The sequence below is a fragment of the Pomacea canaliculata genome, linkage group LG13 (genome assembly GCF_003073045.1).
Source record: "Pomacea canaliculata isolate SZHN2017 linkage group LG13, ASM307304v1, whole genome shotgun sequence".
In the NCBI taxonomy this organism is placed as follows: Eukaryota; Metazoa; Mollusca; class Gastropoda; order Architaenioglossa; family Ampullariidae; genus Pomacea; species Pomacea canaliculata.
The window spans coordinates 21,099,752-21,124,086 of NC_037602.1; the positions used below are offsets into that span (position 1 = coordinate 21,099,752).

At 36.5% G+C, this 24,335-nt stretch overlaps 1 protein-coding gene across 7 annotated transcripts in view; it reads left to right on the forward strand.

Moving 5' to 3' along the window:
- Positions 1 to 24,335, forward strand: part of LOC112554640 (chromodomain-helicase-DNA-binding protein 1-like) — a 43,817-nt gene that overhangs the window by 3,484 nt on the left and 15,998 nt on the right. For 4 of the 7 annotated variants that reach the window (XM_025222556.1, XM_025222552.1, XM_025222558.1 and 1 more), the window contains exons 3-29: positions 4,637 to 4,839; positions 5,486 to 5,798; positions 6,774 to 6,857; positions 7,202 to 7,260; positions 9,126 to 9,224; positions 10,431 to 10,595; positions 10,911 to 10,970; positions 12,618 to 12,745; positions 13,073 to 13,403; positions 14,142 to 14,242; positions 14,523 to 14,680; positions 14,945 to 15,069; positions 15,282 to 15,498; positions 15,683 to 15,772; positions 15,930 to 16,120; positions 16,499 to 16,634; positions 17,140 to 17,192; positions 18,926 to 19,079; positions 19,319 to 19,471; positions 19,612 to 19,683; positions 19,822 to 19,971; positions 20,298 to 20,446; positions 20,772 to 21,013; positions 21,321 to 21,445; positions 21,712 to 21,938; positions 23,368 to 23,510; positions 23,728 to 23,860. In XM_025222556.1, the coding sequence (XP_025078341.1) occupies positions 4,637 to 4,839; positions 5,486 to 5,798; positions 6,774 to 6,857; positions 7,202 to 7,260; positions 9,126 to 9,224; positions 10,431 to 10,595; positions 10,911 to 10,970; positions 12,618 to 12,745; positions 13,073 to 13,403; positions 14,142 to 14,242; positions 14,523 to 14,680; positions 14,945 to 15,069; positions 15,282 to 15,498; positions 15,683 to 15,772; positions 15,930 to 16,120; positions 16,499 to 16,634; positions 17,140 to 17,192; positions 18,926 to 19,079; positions 19,319 to 19,471; positions 19,612 to 19,683; positions 19,822 to 19,971; positions 20,298 to 20,446; positions 20,772 to 21,013; positions 21,321 to 21,445; positions 21,712 to 21,938; positions 23,368 to 23,510; positions 23,728 to 23,860 (4,061 nt within the window). The remainder of the gene's footprint in view (positions 1 to 4,636; positions 4,840 to 5,485; positions 5,799 to 6,773; positions 6,858 to 7,201; positions 7,261 to 9,125; positions 9,225 to 10,430; positions 10,596 to 10,910; positions 10,971 to 12,617; positions 12,746 to 13,072; positions 13,404 to 14,141; positions 14,243 to 14,522; positions 14,681 to 14,944; positions 15,070 to 15,281; positions 15,499 to 15,682; positions 15,773 to 15,929; positions 16,121 to 16,498; positions 16,635 to 17,139; positions 17,193 to 18,925; positions 19,080 to 19,318; positions 19,472 to 19,611; positions 19,684 to 19,821; positions 19,972 to 20,297; positions 20,447 to 20,771; positions 21,014 to 21,320; positions 21,446 to 21,711; positions 21,939 to 23,367; positions 23,511 to 23,727; positions 23,861 to 24,335) is intronic. The other 3 variants (XM_025222554.1, XM_025222555.1, XM_025222557.1) reach the window with 3 other exon arrangements.

The following is a 24,335-nucleotide window of genomic DNA, read 5'->3' on the forward strand; positions in this document are numbered from 1 at the left end:
CATAGTTGTCTTACTTTAGATTTTTCTTGCATGTAATTTATAAATGATATAATTTTTAACAAAAACATACAAAGTACCAAAAAACTACCTTTTATAATTTCAATTTAGATTTGAATAAAAAATTTTGTTTCACTTTTAAGCTTTTTTTATAGCTGACATACTCATACAACTACTTATTATAAATGTCATACAACATTTATGCAGGGTGTGTGTGCAGTTGTGTAGCCACAAACTGCCATAATTGAAAGTGGGCCACTTTTTAATAGCATTTATTTAATGATACACATATACCTAAACACTTTGATATATGTTTGATCAGATTTTGAAGTGTACGCCATTAGAATTTTTGACATAAAAATCTTGCACATGGATTGTAAAATTAGGTAAATTCTTTAATAAGTTTTCCATAGCAGTCATAGACAGCTAGCTTATTCTCTCATGTTTTGATTGTTTATAGCTTGAATAAAGTGAAATCTAAAGAACATATCTAAGATTAATTTTCTTTTTTAGCCAGATTCACATAGTTTTGTCATTTAGATATAAAATGAGGATCTAATTTTTAAAAGAATAAAAGAATTTTGTTTCTTGAAAGCTTTAAAAGTACCTTTATAGTAAAGTAGTATAATCTTAGATGCATATATTTATATGTAAATAAAGTCTGTAATACCACTGGAGAATCATTGTTGTAGCAAAAAGGATGTGGATATGTTACAGTTTATTCACTGTGGTCATAAAAGTTTGTGAAGTCAAAGCAAGTGAAATCTGCAAATATAAAAGCTCTTCTTTTTTGTTAAAGATTTATGCAAGTTTTACAGTGCAGAATTGTTAAAAGAGAAAGCAGTACAAGGAAGTAGAGCTTATGGATATAACTTTAAAGTTTTTGACACAAATATGAAACATAACAAAGCCAAAAGCCTTATTCCTAATTTCATGAAATGTGAATGTAAACTGGAAGAAAACATTTCTACAAACAGGGAAGCAAAACAGATACCTATAAACACTTCAGTTGTCAAAACCCCCTAATTTAACTAGCCTCCTCCCATTTACTTCTTGGTTTCCGGTCTTCATTTTTGTTCTCTCTACCATTATGCAGCCTCTGGTGTTTCTAAAGTGTTTAATTGTGTGCTTTGTTGTATGTTAGTCCTGTGAGCACACACAGCTTGTGTCCATACAAGAGAATGCTTTATAAGTAAATCAGTTGTTTCTGTATGTTATAGCTTTTGTGTAAAGATTAGGTTTTGCACATTCATTTTATCACTGCTGTATTCTGTATAGGTCAAACTTCATTTAAAAAGAAGAGAAATTAAAATATTCTATAAGTACTTTTTAAAAAGTTTTTTTAAGTGTTGAAACAGAGTTTATAGTGTAATCTTGTCTAAACTCAGCAAAGGGAGATAATTAGTAAAGTTTGAACTACCTGATGCAAGTACATTGTCATAGCTTGAAACTACTTGCTAGACATTGCAACTGCCAAGCCCCCCAAAAAAATTAGTTTTTTTTTAAATGGAGATTTTGTACAATCTCCTTCCCCAAGATATGATGTTTTCCGATTTTTAAAAATTAAGTACCTGTTATTGTGAAGATATACATTATTGCTTCTTAGTTTGAGCAGTGTTTCAAACAGCATATTTATGGTTTTTCAAAAGTGGTAAAGATTGATTGTAGATGCTAACAGTTATGGTGAAATGAAATTTAGCAATAAATCAAATTTTTACTGTTTAAGACATTTCATCTCCATTGTCTTTTTTTTTTTAACAGCGATACTGTGTTTGTCTCATCAGCCTGTTGGGTTGTAGAGAGTAAAAACAATAACAGATAGAAAGATTAATTGAAAGTGGACCATTTTATGTTTGATTTATAAAGACTTAACACACATTTCTAAGAAGTCTAAGATGTGTCCTGATAGACTTTGGAGTGTACGCCAGTGTGCCATATTATCACACATAACATAAGGGTTCACTTTTCAAAGCTAGGTGGTCACATTTGAAATTAATCACTTTTATTTATTTGTTTTCTTATTCCTGGCTAGTTTTTGTGTGTAACAGATTTTAAAGATGTTTCTAATTTTTTGGTAGGAGTTAAGTTTAAAACTCGAAGAACAGTTGGTAGAATGAAGAGATGTCCAAGGTTACTTGAATAGTAGGTGTATTCAAGCCATACAAACTCATAGTCATTAAAAGTGGGCCATTAAATATTGGTTCTTTTTGAGCTTTCTACTATCCTCTGATCTGTTTAGTACAGCTGCTACAGATTTTGCATGGGTACGCCTTTCATAAAACTAGTTGTTTATGTACTTTATACATCTGAAAGACTTTTGTGTACAATGTTTAGTATTGAGAATATTACAAAACAAAACAATGATAAGCAGTTAAAATTTTGATTCTTCATCTGTCAATCACAGGGTAAACATTTGGTATTATCATGTGAATGCTCCTGTTGTGGTTATACTTGCTTTGAGTTACCATGTTAGGCCTTGTGATGGAAAAGTTTGGCCTTGACAGACCTGACAGAATAAACTGGTTGTATACAGTGTGGACATTCTTAATAACTTCTATTTTGTTTTTATGTTTAATAGTATAGACAATTTATCTGCAACATATCAAAGTTTTACTGGGACGCCTTTTAGATACCAGACTTTGTTTCTACTTACCCTGTTCAAAAATCTAATGACTTGCATGCATAAGACATGCAAATAAAGAAAACATATATAAAGGATTTGCTTTAAAAATCTTTTTTATGCTTGCAGTTTTCAGGTTCTGATGATTTTGTGTATGAAACAGGTATAAAAGAAGTCTTAATGTGGGAAACAGATGTGACCTTTCTATTAACACCAATTGTTTATTATTAGACAAGAGAGCATGTCTGTTCAAAGTTATCAGAATAGCCATAATTGAATATGGGCCATGATAAATTGTGTTTTTTTCAAATCTGCGTATCAGGTTGAGTAACAAAATGTAACTTTTGTGGCATTTTGAAATTGACGCCTTTTTGTTGTGGCACTGAAACAATTTGAAACCTTGAAATTAAGGACTTTGTTCCTGTATACTGTTGGAGCAGCAACCTTGTTGACATTACATGTTAAAAAATGTTCTCTTTAATTACAAAACTAATTTCTTTAATAGTTTGAAGTCAAATATTTTTTTATTAACTTATTCAATACAGACAAAATAAATGCAGTTGAGCTTTAACTGGGAAAATGTTTGCATCTGCGGATGTGAATTGTATAGGAAAAGTTAACACTTTCTGGTAAATAAAAGTAGTCTCAATCTAATAAGCATTTTATGTTTTATTTTGTTTCTAAACAGGAAACTGAACTTTTGTAAGCCAATCACAATCACAATCAGTTTATCAAGTTAGAATTGTTGGGCATTATTTTTGATGATGGCAAAAATTTTGAGAAGAGAAAGGCAAGAAAGAATTGAGCGCGTTCAATATCCTTTTTAAATCATTTATCAGTTCAAGAACCTCAAGTGCCATTACTGTTCTTTGAGGGGAAAGTATGGACAGCAGAAAACTCTTCTCTTCTCATCCTTACACGTATCTGTCAAAGTAGTTTAATATTATGATTACACTTTAGTTAGTGTAGGCTAAATAAAACAAGCCTTATTTGTTACATGAAAGTCATGAAAATGATTACTTGTAGTCTTAGCATCCTGAGTAAGTTTCAAGTTCAGTGTAGTATATAATGCACAGAGGTGAAAACATCTAGTCATGCTTGTGCATAATGCCTACTACACTAAGTTACATATTAATACAACAGCAGCCTCATGTTTAAACAAATCTTTTCATGCTTATCCTTTCAGCTTCTTTCTTCATTGAAAAACCTTTCAGTTTTAAATTGCTTTGCCTTTTTAGCTAAATTAAAAAATTTCTTCAGAAGCTTTAAGTTCAGAGGGGCTGGCTAGGTTGCAAGTTCGTAGCTTGCATTAAAAAAAGAGAGCATTTCAGAAATAATGATGCATAATAAGGATAGTGACAATTATAACTTGACGTTAATTAGTCATAGATTAAAAGAGTCCAAACAGACTGCAGTTTTTGTCTACATGAAATGAGAAAGGTGTAACTTCAGTAATATATACAATAGGAAAGTTAAAGTAATATATACAATAGGAAAGTTAAAGGATGACATTTTTCAATGGGAAAGAATGTGAGACACAGACTTGGCAGTATTTTACTTTATTTTCAGCCTCATAGCAAGCTGTCTAACATTAGTTAAACATTAACAAAAACTTTTGACTTTATCCAGATGTTGCCAGCTGTTAATGTATACTTCATTGCCTTTTGACATAACAGCTACCACTCTTTTTTTCTTTCCTTTAAGATTCATGATTGGCATGGGGCTTTGAAAAGATACATTGTATTTTATGTGCAACAAGTGTGCAGTTTAGAAAAATTATTAATCATAATATTGCTAATAATTAGTTTTTGGAGAAGCCCTTAAACAGTACCATTCAAATTTGTTACATATTTGAGAAAATTTCTGAACTGTAAAAGGGGTCTTGTATTCTCATAAAATTGTTTGTTTTTTGTGTATGAAAACTGTTTGTACTTCTAAATTATAAAACCTTTCTATTAAATCACTTAATTCTTCATGGAGAAATCTTATCATAGTTTTTTTTTTTTTCATTCATCAAAGGACATACTTTCAGCCATCGATGACTTGAACACTCCCTTGTTTGGACCTGCGGAACCAAGCAAGTCTGGTGGTGGGGGAAGTCGTTCGGGTTCTACTCGGTCTTCATCTGAGACTGGGAAAAATGTGAACTCAAAGCAGAAGTCTCCTGGCAGAGATGCAAATGATGATGAGAAAGACAGCAGTGATTCTGAATCAGGAACAAGGTGTGTATGAGAGTAATTAAGATGAATACTGATTTGGTAGCTGTGAGCTTGTGTTCAAGTGCAGTTACATGCTGCAGAAGGAGAGTGATGTCTTTTTAGTAAGTATTGCATTATTTACACTATATATTGCACTATTTACATTGTTATTTTTCTGTGTTGTATCATCAGAAAGAATTCAGAATAATACCTGCTTAGTATGACAGTTGAGCTTTAACTTGTTTACATAGTTTGCTGTTGCAAGTACTATACAGGCTGTCCTCGGGTTACGTCAGCCCAGAGTTATGATGTTTTGTGGTTACGACAGATCTCCCATTTACTGTATAAAGCCTTGTTTTGACTTAAGTGGCTTTGCATCGTTAACGTCGTAGCACAAACTTCATGTTATTTATATTTATGTAAAATTTATTTTTATTTTGTATGTGTTTTTTGATAATAACTGTGTTAGGATAGGATAAGTGCGTACAGTATGTTATTTACGTACAGTATGTACATATGTTGCGACTTGCAACGAAGATCAGTTTACGACGCGACGTAGGAATGGAACAACGTCGTAAGTCGAGGACTGCCTCTATAGGTTCACAACATTTTATCCCTTTTCAAGATGACTGGAAAGAGATACGGAGATCCTTTTTCTTTGCTATTTCAGCAACTCAACCAATGAATCGGGATCTGAGTCCGGTTCTGAATCTGGATCAGGCTCAGACTCAGAATCTGATTCCTCGAAATCATCTAAAAAGTCTGAGAAATCTGAGAAGTCTCTTACTTTAGGTAAAAAGTCTGGAAGTGATGATGCCTCCAATTCAGAGGCAGCATCCAATTCTGAAGATGAAGAAAAACAGGAGAAGGAAGAAGGAAAAAGAAAGAGACAGGTGCCCAGAATTGAAGACACAGACTCTCAAGACACACAGCAGAGTGGTACGAAGGGTGCTCGTAAAAGCAACATTATTGAAATGAAGCAGGTTAGTTGCTTTTTAAAATAAAAATATGAAATACCTATATGGATGCCTCCTTTAGGAAAGAATAGCCTAATTAAGATGCACTATAAATGTCAGGCAGTGATACAAACTGGCAGGAATCCACACTAGCATTGTACAACACTAGCACTTTACAAACTTTACAGTGATGTGCAAAAACAATAAATGTTGGGACTCTATTCATGCATGCACATTCAACACTACAGAATGAAACTGAGATAGCTTTCGTGTATGTACTGGAACATTCTATATTTGGTTAATGCATAGCATGCTCCCAAAACAATGGCAGATGTGTTTCTCATTTCATATGCTTTCCTGATGTTTTGGATTCTATATTTACAGATACTTTTCATTGTTTTCCTTATGTAATGTGGTTAAAATCAGTACATAAGACCATTATTTCCGTCAGTTTTATTTCATGGTGGTTTTTTTCTTGCATCATGAGTTGAAAATTTTAGGAATGTCTTGCGTCAAGACATCATAGAAAGTAACTGTTGAACAGATGCTTCTAGCACCAGTTTTCACAATGCTAGTCCTTTTTCACACTCTTCCCCCCTTTTCTGCTTATTGCTAATTCTCTGCTTGTTTTCCTATACTCTCAGTCCTTGTTACTTGGATCTACTTGCTTTTTTTTTTTTTTTTTTTTTGTATTTTTCTTTATCATCAGTACTGTTTATCTTTTCCTAGTGCATATGTTGTTTGTTTTGTCTGTCCCTCATGTTGCCCTGCCCATGTCTTGTTCTCGCTCTTAAGTGATAAGAGCAATACTGTTTATTATCATTATTTAAAAAAATATTATATCAAGAAAGATGATAACTTTTACTTTCCTTTTCGAAGTAAGATTGTAACCAAAAAAAAAAAAGTGTTACATATGCCTTGTACAATGGCTTCAGTTCTTCAGTTGACACTTTAATTTGGAGGATCAGTGAAATCTTGCCTTTTTTTTTTTTTTTTGGAAAGGAATGGGATCAGCAGCCAGCACTTTATGGAATTCGTCGATCTGAGCGCTCAAGACGTGAAGTGCAGAGATATGTTCCAGTGCAGGTATGGGCAATTTAGTGACTGCCTTCCTTTGTCTTAAAGGTTTTTTAAATTCATTTTGCATTCAAGTAGTTTTATTCGTTAAATTCACTTAATTAGTAAATGACTGTCGCTGTATTTGGAAATATCGTCCATGGTGGTGTTGGTGTGTGTATGCTTAATAAACTATATTGAACTCTGTGTGGAGGTTGTACATAAGCTTGTACCAACTAGTCAAGAGTAGATTAAGATTAATTCTGTTGGCATGATGGTATAGTAGCTAGTTGAACTTGGACTTCTATTCAACAATGCTTTCTATGCCAACCCTGAGCTGAGAACAACCAAAACTTGCTATAAATGTTTTTCAGGGAAGTGGAAGTGATGGTGATGGTGGCAAAAGGAAAAGGCGAGGAGACAAAAGAAAGGAGTAAGTTTTTAGCACTCGTAGACATGAGTAGATACGTTCACAATTGCATCACAACTGCTGAAATAAACTACTGCAAGTTGAGTAAAGGCTGCAGTTGTGATATTTCATAACTGTTATTAAAGGACAGAAAAGTTCACGACAATGTTAGAAAAATGTATAGGGCTCATAGCAGTCATGCAATCCAAGAAAAAAGGGCATGAAAAGTCATTGACTAACTAAACGTCTAACTTTAACTAAAGTTGTAAAAAGTGCTGATTTTTCAACGTCAGGTGTTCACAATTTTCTCTGTTACAACTCTTTGGGAAAAAAAAAAAAGGAAAGGGAAAGGTGAACATGGGATTTTTTCCACTAATGTTTTGAGTTAGAGCCTCTTAAATTAATACATGTAGCCAGCTTGAAAGGGGCAGACCAAGACAACCTTACATGCTTCTAACTAGTACTGTGACAGTTAAAAGAAATACAAAGTGACATGGACTGAACTGGAGAGCCTTGACCTTTTTTTGGGGGGGGTGAAGCCATGCAGATTCAAGGTGGGAGGAACACAGCGGTCAAGAAGTTTGCAGTCATTGATGTTATGAGGCCCCTTCTCAGGCTTGATTCTGGCAGCAGACCATTTTACTTATGTTTCCACTTGGAAATCATTTTACCTCCATTTTCCCCAGCAGTTGGCAATTTCTTTGTGTTCCCTGGTCTACATGGCTGCAAGTTTAGCTAAAATGCCATGTCTGGTAATGCAATAAGGCATTTTTTCCACATTTAAAAAGAGCATCATTGTGTAGTCTGTGATGCACTTTAGTTTGAAATTTACAAATACATATTAGAAGCATTCCATTATCACAGATCAAGTTGATGAAGGGAAAGTAAAGCTGATCTTTAATATCTTTTTGATGATGCCTAGCCAACCCTGATTATTGTATGGATGTTTTCAAGGTTGAAAATAAGGAGGAAGGCAATACTGGCGAGATTATAATCAATAATATACTGGCTGCAGAAAAAAAAAAAACCAGTAGCAGGCCCAGTCAAACCCTGTTAGAGGGATATGGATGTTAGGATGGAGAGGGAGGTCAAAGGATCAAAATCATAGAATACAGAAAGAACGCGCTGAAGAACTTCATGACCTTAAAAAGAAGAAAACATTAAAGAGACAAGCGATTGCAGCAGAAATAAAATTTCTTTGCTAAAAAAAAAAGAGGCAGGAAACAAGGGGGATCTTGTCCAAGTCAAAAAAAAAAAAAAACCTCCCCAAAACCCCATGGAAAAATGCTGCTGAAGCCAGGGAAGATAAACTAAAAGGGAATGTGCGGGAACTTCATTTAAAGCTAAATCATATTGCCAATTCATAATTAAAGAACAAGTTACTTATATCTTTTGCTGATGTCATGTAAGTCATTCAATAAATTTAGTCATTGTGATGTGTGACAGTGCAAAGGGTTTTGCAAATTCATCAACTAGCCTGAGTGAAAGTGTGTGTGTGTAAGAGATTTTCCAAGAGAGAATAATACATGAACAATACATGATATGGCTTTGTAAAGTTTTTGGAAAATCTTTAAGTTTCTAGACCCTGAGTTAAGATACAAGTGAAAGCAAAGACTGAAATGCAGAACGTGGAAAGATTTGAGGATAAAGTCATGAAGGAAAAACAGAATTTAATACAAAGGGGGGTTAGACAATGACTCTTAGACAATATTTTTCCTTTGGACTTTTTATGTAATACAAATCCAAAATGGTTCTCTTTTGAATGTTTAACTGTACTTTAGGCCCACAGACATTTTATTGTTTTGCATAAATTGATGAATCTGAACACTGGCTTGCTGCAGTTGTAACCAGTTTTTGCATACAGTAAAAGTGGTTTTGGCATGTTACAGTTCTGAGGACTGGGTTGTTAGTCAAGAAGAAGACAGTGAAAATGATAGTGGATCTGAGGAGGAGTTTCGACCAGCTAGAAACACCAGAGCTACACGTGGGTGAGCAAATCTAATCAGACTTTTGTGTTGTAATCAGACTTTCCACTTATGGGCTAGCCATAATCCTTACTAAAGATAACCATCTCTATAGGAACTATGGCTTAGGCCAGCGGTTCTCAACCTGTGGGGCGCGCCCCCCCCCCAGAGGGGGCACGACGTGCTTACAAGTGGGGCGCGAAGGTGGTCATTTTTTTTTAAAGTTTCTTATACCGGTATTAGTGAAATTAGCTTACATTGCTGGCTAAGGGGGGCGCACGGACGTACCTTTGTTCGTCAGGGAGGCATTACAAGTAAAAGGTTGAGAACCGCTGGCTTAGGCCAAAAAAAGTAAAAGTTAATTTTTCCTCCCCGACCTGCCCTTTTTATGTCCTTGGTATAATGTCTTGCTTTTTTTATTTTTGTCAATCAGTCAATTTGGCCAGTATAGCATATAAATAAAATATTGCAAAATACATGTTGATGGCATTAAAAGTTGCATCCAATCAATAAATTCGTTAAATAATAACACAGCCCATTTATATAGTACCTTTCTTCATCTGCTAATGCTTTACATACATAAGCAGGTGCACAAGTACACACTTTTTTAGAGTAGGCATCAAATGTACCTTCATGAACATGTATACACATAATACATAAAACGTGCATGCACAATGTGCAAACGCACACATTTACTGTATAACTTTGAATTACTGCTTTTGTGTTAGCACCAACAAAAAGCATAGTATTTCCACCCCTTCTTGGGGCTAACAACGATGTGAAGAGAATACAAGAACTTTTTGTCTCAAAAAAAAAAGTGATATCTTGCCATACTTTGTATAGTCTTATCCTGAGCACTATTATCAGCAGCTCATTGTCTTGGTGTATTCTGAACATTGTTCACCATTAAGACCTGCTGATGCTCTCGCAGAGATGATTCAACTTTCCTTTCCAGCTTTAGAAACAAAGCAACAGCAGTAATAAAACTCATTGCAGCTAATGTTCAACCTTAATTTGAAAGACAAAATGAAGAGTTTATTTTTCATTTGTTTGCATCTGATTAAATGTACTTGATAAAGATCAGTTTTTTCCTTGGGATTATAGGTTTTCTCTAAAAGGATTACAGGTTGGTGATCCTTGTGGTAACAAGGTCTGTGTATGCTTTGAAATAGAGCATGAAAGTGTCATAACTTTTAAGGTTTACATTATATTTTGATTATTTCTTCTCAGTAGTGCATCTAAACCTACTTCAAAGTCAGTTAAACGAACCACGAGGGGAAAATCAGCTTTGTTATCTAGAAGCAGACAAAGAAAGCTCTCATCTTCAGACTCATCAGAAGAAGACAGTGATTCTAGACGAGCAACAACAAGACGCCATGCAGCACAAAAAGTCAGGTATGTCTACATTTTTAAAGGAAAGGAGAGAATGTCAAAAGAGTTAATACGGTGGCAGGGATAGGATGTCGGTGTGTGACCTTTGCTCTGCCTGTGGACACAAGTGGGGTGCAGCATATTAATAGCCATACAGTAGATCCTTGTATGTTTTCTGTTTATAGCTGCATGATGGTAATATTTAACCAAGGCAGCAATCAAGGCTTTGCTGAAACCCATTTGAGTTAGTGATTTGCATGATCACCTGCATGTGACTTGGCCCATTTTCTAGAATCTACAATTATTATGAAAAGATCTTGTATGCTGACCTTTCTGCAGAGACAAATGCAAGTGCAAACTGCGTCCTTCACGGAGAAAAGTGGCAAAGAAAAATGTTAGGTAAGATGATGGGCTTGATGGTCAACCTGTCATCGCTTTCAACCTTTTTCTTTGCTTGTGTGTGCCACGCCTGTGCTAAGCCTAGTGTTTTGAAGTGAAGAAATCTTGAAGGCCTGATTCTGGTGGCACACTTGACAAAAGCAAACTTTCCATCTCAAAAGTTTCTGCGCACATGTCTGATTTCTTGTTTAAACACTGTTAGAGCTTCAGTCGCTGCTGTGGTGTTGTCCTGTGCTGGGTGGTAGGTTTCAAAACATCCTGCTTTTGGCATAAAATCTAGAAATATTTGCACACTGGTATAATGCAGCAATGTATGCACAAGTTCTTTCTCTTAAGTACAGCAAAATCTGTTTAAAAAAAGGATGATTCAGATTAATTCTAGATAATAGGCAGATTTCTTTTTTAAACATTGCAGCAAATTTTGGAGCTGACAACAACTATGTGGACATAAGGTCATAAGAGGCTATGAGTTGTTGAGTTAAAATATAGGCAGCTATGGTCACAAAATTTGCTGAAATGAGGCTGCAGAAGCAGACAATCCTGTGTCACGGGATAATGGCGCTGTCATGATAGACTTAGGAAGCCAAAGTGTTCTAGTGAGAATACTTTGTGCAAAAGATATACTGTACAGATTTTCACAGTCAAGAAGTCTTATAAGTGTGCAGGATGGATGTTAAAGATGATGAAACTGCATGCTACCATGATGAAAAAGGTGTGAGGATGCTGACTTTCTTTGTTCGGGCCAGTCCAGATGGATTATACAGTGAAACCTGGGAGGGAGGGTTCATTGAAAATTCATTGCAAAATATTATTTTAGATTCTTGCTATAATTTTGTTCCTACTCTTTACAAACTGGTAACATTTTATGACAGTTTCCTCAGTACAAAATGGGTTAACTAGATTATTGCATTTTTGTCTATAGTTTAAATGGCACTTGTTGATTTTTATGTGTGTAGGCAGCATTAGAAAGGTAGCCACAAAAGTTGGCAAAAAGCCTTGCACACCACAACTAAGCACCAAGACAGCTGAAAGTTTCTACATCACTTCCTATCCCTGCTCTTTTTTACGTATGCACTTTAAACCACAAGCATGCAGCTATTCTTATATATGCAGCTAGATATTTTTGCATTATGCAGTTAAATGGGAATGCCAAACAGATATGAGTTAATGATGATAAGGTTGCCAACACAGATATAAATGCTGTATGAGGAGTTGCTTGACCAGAATCTTTTTCTATGAAAGAGAATAATGTCTGATTATGGCATCAAGGGGGAGAAGGTATTTTTTTTTTGTTGTTTGTTTTTTTTAAAAAGAAATGACCGTTCAAAATAGCCGTCCTTATTTTAAATCTTGTCAGCATATTTAGTAAAAGTTAATCTGTCAGCTTGAGGAAATGAAACATAGCTTTTGCTTTTTGATGTAAATCTAAAAATTTGTTCTTTGGTGCACATCTTTCTACTTAAAATAATGCTTTTGTGTTTATCCTTATTAACATTCACATACTCTAATTTACCCCAGACACCCCAAAAAGTTAAAAAAAAATAATTTTGATGAAAAGGAAGGTTGGTGCATTTAACTCCATTAAGAAATATATTATTTGTATGTAATATGTAGGCCATCTATTGATTAGTTTTGTCAAACTTTCAGCTACAAAGAGGACTCGGATGATGTCACAGATTCTGATGACATTATCGAGGCTACAACTCCTGCTGCTGAGGAGGAGAACAAAGAGACAATAGAGAAGGTCCTGGATGTCCGTCTTGGCAAGAAGGGAGGTGAGTATTTGTATTTAGTGCATAAAAGTTTAGTGAATATTGAGTGCTTTATGTTGTACTATAGTTTGTAGTGGGAGTTGTGGACTGGAATAATGAATACCTTAGAAAAGTATATGCTGGAATGTTTAACATCTCCTTTGAAGAAACTGTCAGGGTTTTTTTGTAGCTGTTGTTTTTAGCTGGGTTTGTTTTTCGCTCCCATTGCTTACTTAACTGATTATTTGTTTGGAAATATGCTTCTGTTATTGAAATTAAGAATACATTTTAATCTTCCTATTCAGACTTATTACAATCGGTTGGCCTTCAGTGTTTTAACTGTTTTTGCAGCAACTGGCAGCAAAACTACTGACTATAATGTTCAAGACTTTGGTGATCCAAACACAAGCGCTTCCAGTCTAGACAAGTCGGGGTCCTCAGAGGCTGGTCAGGAGAATGGTCACCAAGCAGTGGAGATCAAGCAAGAGAAAGTGGAGGAAATTAAAGTGACAGTGGCCAGAGAGAAGGGTGATAAGCTGGAGAGACAATACTTGATCAAGTGGCGAGGCTGGGCCCACATCCACAACACCTGGGAGACTGCTGAAAGCTTGTATGAACAGAAAGTCAATGGCCTCAAGAGACTGGAGAACTTCATGAAGAAGATGGAAGAAATTGAAGAATGGTAAGGGACTGGTATGGATTGTTACTCTACGCTGTTTCAGTTTTGGATCCTGTATGAACTGCACATAAGATATATAAGAAGGAAACAATTTGGAGTATACAAATATAAAAGGTCCATTGAAGTTGTGAGAGGTGTTAGGAGATGTCTTATTACTTTTGATTTTCAGATCTGGTCAGCCCTGTTAACTCTTAGCATTGAAATGGTTAAACGGGTTTCTAGATTTTGCTTACCCGGATGTTGAAGCTGATGACTTCGGAAGCTTTCCTCCTTTGTTGTATTCTCCTGCTAGAAAAAAAGGAAGATAAATAGTCAAGAGCTAATTTCTTTTGGCCTCTTGCATAATAATAGTAAACACATGATTTACATAGCACATATGCTTGTAGGGAGTGTGCTCTTACGCTTAAGACAAGGACAGAAGGATAAACAACATTACTGATGACTAATGAAAGACAAATGTAGAAAACGCAAAGAGGAATAAAGTAACATGAGGGTATTGTAATTCTGCAAGGAAGACAAGTCAAGTAGGAAAGTACCCAATAGAAATTAAAAAGGGGGAGGGGGTTCGAAGATGGACTGGTATTGTGTGGACTATTGTTAGAAGAAATGCTTAAAGAAGAGGTGTGTTTTTATTGCGTCTTGCCATATTAGATTCATTTCAACATCTGGAAGTATTTTGCTTATTGATTAGTTTGGTCATGGTGAGATGGAGCAGTGTTGATTGCAGAATGTATTTTGCAGTCGAGTTGGAGCATCTCCTGAGGACATTGAATACCTGGAGTGTCAGCAGGAAATGATGAAAGATCTATACCGGTCTTACCAAGAGCTTGACCGGATTATAGGTAGGCACAGACTGGTGATGGGGAGGAGATTATTTTGCTCTCATTGTGAAATTGAAAATTTGTATCATATTGGGAGCAGTTACATATTCAATGCTTTTCTGATGTTTTTGCATGTGTGATGCTTGTTGTGGTTATTTTGTCAGAAGAGAATAGCGTCTGTCAGAAATGGCAATTATGCAAGAAAAAGTGTAGTTTGAATGTTTCATTGCGCAACCTTTAATGTTTTCGATCAGCTGTTTCCAGTTGTGTGAAAAATGAAAACCATTGATAATTATTGCAGCCAACAATAACAGTGACTACATGTGCAAGTGGGTAGGGCTGCCTTACGCTGAGTGTACTTGGGAGGATGGGGATTTGATATCACGGCTATTCCAGGCAAAGGTGGATGCATATCATGCACGGCAAAAGTCTCACCGTATTCCCACCAAATTGAGTAAGGTAAGACAACAGAAGAAGCTTCATGTCAAAAACTTTGGCTATGTGTGAGCAAGAGAGAAAAAAATATATTTATGTAATAACCTCAAAGTCGCATTCTGTTTTCTAGAGTTTCGTTTTGTTGTGGAGGTAAGGCAAACATTTTTGATAGGACAGATTTTACAAAGAAAGACAGATTATAGTGCATGTAAGAAAGCTGCTTAGCCGACATCTTTTAATTTTTTTCCTTTAACTTTCAGCCACACCTTTTTATTATTATTTTTACAGGTGCTGAAAGTTCGTCCTAAGTTTGTACCATTAAAAACACAGCCAGCTTATTTGGGCTCAGAAACTTTAAAGCTTCGAGACTACCAACTGGATGGCTTGAACTGGCTCATTCATTCTTGGACAAAGTAAGAAAAATTATTGGAGTCAGATTTATTTGTGTTAAAAAATGTATAAACTACATAGGTCTGTAATAAATATATAAGCAAAGCATATCTATATATACATTTGCATCCTGTTAAAGTTGATTAAAAAAATTAGGCAACTATTTCTTTTCACCAACAGTAAATTACTGTGGTATGCTTAAATCTGAAAGAAATCAATTTTTTTTTTCCCCCAGAGAAAACAGTGTCATCTTGGCTGATGAGATGGGTCTAGGTAAAACCATCCAGATTGTGTCCTTTCTGTCCTACCTGTTCAATGCTCAGCAGCTCTTTGGACCATTCCTTTTGATTGTTCCCCTCTCCACAGTCAATGCCTGGCAACGCGAGTTTGAAAACTGGGCACCTGAACTCAATGTGGTTGTTTATATTGGTGATGTTACAAGCCGTAACATGGTATGCTACAAGACTTTTTTGTCTTTTTTAAAAATTATTCCTTAATTACTTAACTTGCATTAAAAATGTTCTGATTGCTTGATTTTTAAAAATTGATACATTTATATATTTTTTTATATATATATTATATATTTATATATTTTCATGTTTTGTGTTTGCACTACAAAGTTTTTATTTGTTTTAGATTCGTCACTATGAGTGGTGTCACTCCAGCACAAAAAGACTCAAGTTTAATGTGCTGATTACTACCTATGAGATATTGCTTAAGGACAAGGTAGGGCACTTTGTATTTTACTTGTCAGTTTGTGGAGCAGTTAACCAGTATGTCATTTTCCACATTTAAATCTTTTATCTATTTAATCTACAGAAACCCACTGCCATTCACCTAAGCACACATTATTCCTTATTGTTTTTGTTTCTTTTTTTCCCAGTCATTCCTAGGCAGTGTACCCTGGGCATTTGTTGGTGTGGATGAAGCTCACAGACTGAAAAATGATGATTCTTTGCTTTATCGATCCCTGAAGGATTTTGACACCAACCATCGCATATTGATCACAGGCACACCTTTGCAGAACTCCTTGAAGGAGCTGTGGTCATTGCTGCACTTCATCATGCCACAGAAGTAAGGAGTGAAATGGTGAAGGGTTTATGTGGTGAGGGATTGCAGCTGATAGCACTCTTGCTTGTCACTCCTGTATCACAGAGAAAAATGTCTTCATCTCTGACCAGAAAAATAAAACTTTATGTGGAAATGGTCGCTAAGGCTACTAAAATATAGGAAAACAAGCAGAAGAAATGTGTGTAGACAAAAATTACCTTTAGTTTTATTTAAAAAAAGTCTATTGGAAGATTGAGATAAAAGTTGTGTATTACAAATGGGACAAAAAGACAGGATGTTCTTCAAAACAAAACCTAGGGTTAGCATGGGAGATGAGGGTGTCTGGGGGGAATTGATTTTCAAAAGCTCTGAACATAAACGTCATGGGTATGCTTATGACAGATTTGATAGCTGGCCTGACTTTGAAGAGCGGCATGCAGCACAAGACAGAACGGGGTTCACTGCCTTGCATAAGCAGCTGGAACCTTTCCTGCTGCGGCGTGTAAAGAAAGACGTAGAAAAATCACTTCCTGCCAAGGTAGGATTTTCTTGCTTTGCTGGTTCATAAAGTAGGTGTGAAGCTCTCATGTGCCATGTTTGCAATGCAGTGTTCCTGCAGACATGTATTTATACATGCATTTGTTAGTGCTTCTATCATTTTTAATTTTTGGGCATGAAATGTCTAAGTTACCACCTTTTTCATGGCATTACAAATAATGTCATATAATTTTATTTTCTCTTGATTAACTTTTTTCGTGTACATTTAGTCTATGCCAGCGGTTCTCAACCTGTGGGGCGCGCCCCCCTGGGGGAGCGCGACGTGCTTACAAGGGGGGCGCGAAGGTGGTCATTTTTTTTAAAGTTTCTTATACCGGTATTAGTGAAATAAGCTTATATTGCTGGCTAAGGGGGGCGCGCTGACGTACCTTTGTTCGTCAGGGGGGCGTCCCAAGTAAAAGGTTGAGAACCGCTGGTCTATGCCCTTTTTTCAAAATCCTTGAGGGTTGTTTTTTTAAGAACTATTTTGTTATGATTCTTTTCAGGTGGAACGTATTTTGCGAGTGGGAATGTCTTCTCTACAGAAACAGTACTACAAGTAAGTCATGTTGAAACAGGCTCTTACTATAGGAAGAAAGCTCTATGGATGCATGTTAATTTGCTAGTTCAGCATGTTTCTTTGTGCATTTCCAATTACATTTGATGCAGCATGCATCAACTGACTTGTGTCATTGAGCTTCTTTTACTTGAGTAAAAATGTCTTTTGCCAGTCAGTGTTGTCTATGCTACAGTTTTTACCACAACACAGAATTCTCTGTTTTTGTCTGAATTCTTGTGACATTGGACTCTCTTTCTTTGAGAAAAGACTTGCCTCTGACAGTCTGCATTGGCTATGCTAGAGGACTTTCTGCTACAGTTTTTCTACGCTTCTTGTGCCAGTTGGCTGCCGGATGCACTACCATAACAATAACAACAGACTTTATTAATCCCAACGGGCAATTTAAACATGGGAGCTGTGCCCTGTTTCCAAAATATATTTATATGGAAAAAAACAACCACACACACACATGCACACCTACCCATCACACACACACACACACCGCTGATAGTTTATCTGTGATTGAGTAGCTGGACTGCGGATGGCACAAAAGATTTCATATGCCTATTGCTTTTGCATACTGGCATGGCATAGCATTTACCGGAGCTTTAAAACAAATTCTCCCGCTAGCACATGCTCAGGTATGGACAGAATGCGGGAAGCTTTTCTAATTGTTGATCACAGAAGGAAGTCAAGTCCCATGGTTCCAGCTGTGCTACAGCTACTAATCTTTAGACAACACCTCTGCTGTGTTTACATTGCTGATGTGCTGAGGGGTTGTGGTTTAGGTCTGGGTTAGCCTTAGTTGCTGTCACGGCTTAAAACACCAATGTCCGCCACCCACCCCCAACCACCCACTACTTTACTGAAATCTTGTCTGTCCACACTCCTGGCAGAAAACATTCACTTCTCATTAGACTCCCTCATTCTGTACTCCCTCCCACAAAGACAGTCACATTGAAGTTCTCCCTCTGTGTTGCTAAGCAGTTGAACTCTCTTCCATATCACATTTGCCACTTGGACTCCAAGGCTTTGTTCATACACTCTCTGAACACATATCTGTTCACCAAGTACTATCCCTGAATTACTATTCTTAACTCCCTGGCAATACTGTCATGTTAACCATCATATAGCAACTCCATCTGACACTGTTTATAGTACCTGCAGCCCTTTACTTTCATCCATTGCTTTATGTTCTACTCTTATACCTCATCTTTAGACTTTGTTGTTCAGGGCTGTTATCCATTGGCTGTTATCTTTCATTAATCATTATTGGTCTGCCAGAGCATGCAATCTATCTTGGCCATGATGTTGCCGGTTTTAAGTTAACATTATTATTATTAAGTCAGACTGCTTGGAACCTTACTTTACTATTCTTAACTCCTCTCTTATATTGTCTGTCATGTTAATTATCATGTAACAACTACATCTTACACTGTTTATATCCCTTCATACCTCCATCCCATTACTTTACATTCTACTCTAAACTTTCATCTTACGTTCTGCTCTTAACCTTCATCTTTATGCTGTTCAGTGTGTCTATATAATATATATTATATCTAACCATTCACTGTTATCTTTCATTTATGATTACTGATCTGTGCAGAGATTGTGATCTATCTTGGTCATGATTCTGCATGTAACAAGTACACATTTTTTCTTTTTTTCCTTTAACAGAAATTTATTTTGGTTTGAGATATATCGTCATTGGTGTATGTGTATTTCTTTTAAAGGTGGATTCTTACGAGAAACTACACTGCACTGCGTAAAGGTCAGCGGGGCAATGTCTCAAGCTTCATTAACATTATCATGGAACTGAAAAAATGCTGCAATCATGCCTATCTAATTCGTACAGAGGATGACAAGTCTAATTTAGACAGGCTGCAGGTAAGTCTTTACCAGGATTTTTGGCACTGCCTGAGTGTCCTTAACAGCCCCTTATTCTTCACATAAAGACTATACTAAAACACTCAAGGCTTGTGTTCTTTACCAGTTGTTGCTGATACGTGATTGGAAATAAGTCTGAGATTTGCTTATATGTTGTAGGGTATCATCATTTTTATTAAACTTAAATTTTTAGGAGCCAAGAAAATGTTCTAGTTACAAACTGTGTCTTTAACATGCAGCAAATAATCCGAGGCAGTGGGAAGCTGATTCTCCTTGACAAGCTGCTTGTTCGCTTGAAAGAGACTGGGCGCCGTGTCCTCATCTTCTCCCAGATGGTGCTTATGCTGGACATTCTAGCTGAATACCTTCAACATCGCCATTTTCAGTACCAGGTAAGTGTTACATTTTACTTATGAAAAATTGCATTAGATATGGTTCTTGTAGAATGATTTTAGATGTGATAGTAGAAAGAAAAAAGAAGATACTTGAAATGGAGTAAATGCCAGTTTTCAGAATTGTTTTCTGATTTCAGAGACTTGATGGATCTATTCGGGGTGACATCAGGAAACAGGCCATGGACCATTTCAATGCAGAAGGTTCGCAGGTAAAACTTAAAAGTCTTTAATATCTATTCTTACAAGCATTTTTAGATGTGCATAACTGGAAGGAAAAAGAGGGAAGATAGAACATCATCATAGAGTCCAGGTGTGTGATGAGCTGGATTAAACTTTTCTGTGAGCAGGATTTCTGTTTCTTGTTGTCAACACGTGCTGGGGGTCTTGGTGTCAACTTACCTACTGCTGACACTGTCATCATCTTTGATAGTGATTGGAATCCACAGAATGACTTGCAGGCTCAGGCCCGTGCTCACCGCATTGGCCAAAAGAACCAGGTATGCTAATGCTTCCTTATTGTTTATGTGAAATCTGTTTTTTAGTATCCGTGTGAAACCCTTTTTCACTGCAAACCAGTCTTTCCAATGATCCATATAATAATCTAATTAATCAAAAGAAAGTAAAATTTGGACTGATCTCCTTAAAAACAATGTGCAGACACTGTCGTTATCATTTTCACATATTTGGAATTTTTTCTGTCTGATTGCAAGAAGTTTTGTGTGGACTTATAATTGCGGCACAAAAAGTATAAAGTATTTGTTCTAAAATGTTCTAAATGCTGCTTCTACATGTGATACATTTGTCTTGTGAATCTGTGGTGCAGGTGAGTGTCTACCGGCTGGTGTGCAAACAGAGTGTCGAGGAGGACATTGTGGAAAGAGCCAAAAAGAAGATGGTGTTGGATCATTTGGTCATTCAGAGTATGGATACCACAGGTCGCACTGTACTCAACAGATCAGCTGCACCTACTAGGTAAAGAAAGATTTCTTTGCTGGAGCTAGGTATGACTCTTAAGAGTTGTCAGCAGTAGAGTAAGTAGATTGGGTGTAGAGGGGGTTGGGGGCTTTTTTATCGTCCTGGGTTTGTTCAGCTCTGCATGCTGCCCTTTATATATAATAATATGCTTACTCTTTTATACACTCAAGCTGCTGCATCCCAAGGTGTATGGTGGAATGTGCAGACAATTCTTATGTCTGTTTTATCAGAAAGGAAATACAATGGGAGAAAGCAAGCAGAATCTTGTGCTTGGGATTGTACACGAAACATCAAGTTTTCTTTTCTGCCTGTCCATCTATAGCAACACAACAGGGTACAGCAAGCAGGAACTGTCTGCCATCATCAAGTTTGGAGCTGAAGAGCTGTTCAAGGAGGATGACGAGGAAGAACCTCAGGTGGACATTGATGAAATCCTCAAGTATGCAGAAACACATGAGACTGAGTCCAGTGCTCCAGCTGATGAACTGTTATCACAGTTCAAAGTTGTTAGTTTTGATAACATGGAGGAAGATACCGATGCCATGGCTGATGAGAGTCAGCAAGGTAAGTAAAAGTGGCATGTTGCAAGTGATTTATGAACAACTTTCTACTTTTCTGACGTACACAACATTTTACCTTAATAATACCAGCTCAGATTTGAAAAGAATAGTGTTTCTCTGAAGCTTATGGCTGTGGACAGATTTTATATTTCAGATAACAGCAAAGATTTCTCTAAAGCAGTTATTTTTTTCCTGATCTCATTCTTATTCTTAGCAAAAGCAAAAGTGATTAAACAAATTTGTAAGCATGTGTACATTGTCGGATCAGACATGTACAAACCATGTATTTAGATTATTGTTATTTGTGATAGAAGGAGAGCGAGAATGGGATCATATCATCCCTGAAGAAATGCGCAGCAAGGTAGAAGAGGAGGAGCGTATGCAGCAGCTTCTGGAACTACAGTTGCCACCTCGCAGCAGGAAAACAATAAAGCAGGTAAAATCTTCCTCCTCACTCACATTGGAGCAAAATAACCTTATTGTTATTAAACCATGTTATTAGACCAGATAGTAATGCTGTTTGACATGCTTCTGTCCTTTAACTAAAGGGCAGCCGTATCAACTTTTGTCAGCCCGTGGGACATGATTCTGGATGGATTAATTGCAATTATAACTTTTCATTAGGCATTTTACAGAAGACTGCTGTGACATTGAACATTGCGAAAAAGCATAAGCTTAAGTTGGTGTGCTGTATGTTTCCAGCTTCAGTTAGACTACGATTCTGACCATGATAAGAGGTCAAAGAAAAAAAAGGAAGGAGAAGAAAGTGATGGTTCAAGTGAAGAGGAGGAAGAAAATGATGACGAAGACAAGCCTAAGAAGCGAGGACGGCCCAGATCCCAGGTGCGCGAGAAGCTGCGAGGTTTTAGTGACTCGGAACTCAGACGCTTTATCAAGAGTTACAAGAAATTCTCTCAGCCTCTTACTAGGTGGGTTCAGCATTTTCATCTGACCTTCTTGTCTTCCATTGTGAAATTTTTATGTCAGGAGTTAACTAATAAAGCATAGCAGGAATTAAAGTGCTAGAAATAAACCTGTGCACTGCTTAAATATTTTAAAGCCGTAAATTCATGAAAATAGTGAAATATTTGGTGGAATGTTCTATGCTTGGTTTGATTGGCATTTTATTGGGCTGAAAATAGAGCGATCCAACCACACAGAGTCAATGCAAACTGTATGCATGCTAGGACTATCATGTGGTCAAAAAACATGCTACAGGAAGCCGTACACACTACGAGGCCGTAGTAGAGATCACGAACAGTAATTTAGATGATCTACAATCGGTGAATTTCCTGAATCAGGAACAGGATGGCAGTGAAAGTGACTACAATGTGTTATTAGAGTTGAAGATTCTGATTCTCTTCATTCTGACGACAACAACAGTCATCTCGATTTTGATCGGATGAAATAAGAAGAAAGTTCCGACGATAGCAGTGAGACATACAGTCGGTGGTGACTTTGTTGCACAATTGCCGGGGGTACCCAGAAGTAGGAAACGAACTGTAGCTGGCAGAAAACATTGTTTAGTTGACAGAATAGTTGTGCCCGATACTGAGAAACAGGAAATGAAAACATCTGCGTGATGCAGCAGTGAGTCAGGGTTGGGTCTCTACTTTCTTCTACTCTGAGTGTCCTTCTGAGCCGGGGCTGTGTGGTACCCTGCTTTGGAATTAATCACAGCAAGATTGCGTACTGGAAATAGAATATTTCAAAGCATGGTACAATGCACAGGCCCGCCAAGGGCTCAGAACAGGAGAATGTGGAGTACAATCTTTTGTATATAAATGTTGAGTTTGTTTTTGAAATGACATGCTTGTGACTTGTGTGAATGAACTAGATGAACCTACCACAGGTTTCTCATGGCAGGTAACGAGTTAGTGAAGATGGGAATGTTTTTGTTAGAAATGAGTTGAGGTTTTCAACAAACAGCAAACCCTGAACTTTATCTAGGCTGTGTTTTTCACTTTCTGAATGAAATCCACAAAAGTCACCGAGTTAAGTCGAGAAGTATTCTGAGTACTTGATTGTGTGTGACATTGTTTGCGTATTTAGTTTTTCTATAAAAAAATACATTTGTATAAAATAAAAATCCAAAGAATTTTTTTTTTGGTTTTTATTGGCCCCTTTTATTAGAAAAATCTTTTCTCTCTATGAATTGTATGGGTTTTATATGCTTTGCATGTATCTACAGAGCTCCAGATTGTTTTTAAAAAATAATGGCATAAAATCATCAAAATTTCCAGGCACAGGCATGCGTACATTCTTTATTAGAGTCTGGAAGGGTATTTGGTAGAATGAACAGGGTTTTACTTTTTACAGTGGTTGGGTAGAAATGATTTGAAGAAAATGTGTCAACAGATTGGATGCCATAGCCTGTGATGCAGAACTGCAAGAAAAGTCTGAAGCTGATCTGCGACGACTTGCTGAGGTGTTACAAAAGAATGTAGATGAATCTATGGCAGAATATTCTCAGAAGATGCAGGAGGACCCATCTTTTGATGGTATGTTTAATTTTCAAAGATGGTGGAAAGAAAATATAATTTATGATAAAATTTTGTTGATTGATAGGTGGGATGGTAGATACAGTATTTATCTTTTAGTTTTATATAACTTAAGATGTTACAGAATTATAGGATTAAACATGGAATATATATCTTTACATCTAAGACTACAGCAAAATTAGTTTGTTAAGCATGAAGTAGCTTTACAATCTTCCAGGAAAGAAGACCCACAGGGGACCAACCTTTAAGCTGTCCAGTGTCATGGTCAATGCCCAGGCAGTCAGTAAGGCTCAGGCCGATCTGGAGCCCTTGGCCAAGGCTGTACCTTCTGATCGGGAACAACGCAAAAAGTAAGGATTCTTGAACTTATGGGGAGTGTTGCTTTGTTAAATGAAATTGACATGTCTTCATTATGTTAAAACTTGTTGCAGAGAAAGGTGCATGTCACCACAGTATCACTTGCAGTCAATACAGTCTGCTTACATAATACAACCTGCTTACATAATAAACTCACAAGTTTTTTAAAAATTAAAAATGTTGAATAAAAAGTTGTTGCATTACGATGTTTAACAGTTGTTTACACTTTGTGCACTTCTACCATTTTTTTTTCTGTAGACATTAAACAACATGTAGTGTACAGAGAAAACGGCCTACTTTAGCAATTGACTGGGCATGGAAATTAAAAGAATCGCCTGATTTTTCTTGCTGCTGTTGAATCTTATCTTGATATTTCTATTTTGGCAAGCAATAAACATGGCCAAAATTCGAGTGCATTTCCCATACTATCTGCCACTGTAAAATTCATGAAAAGGCTTAATTATTTGA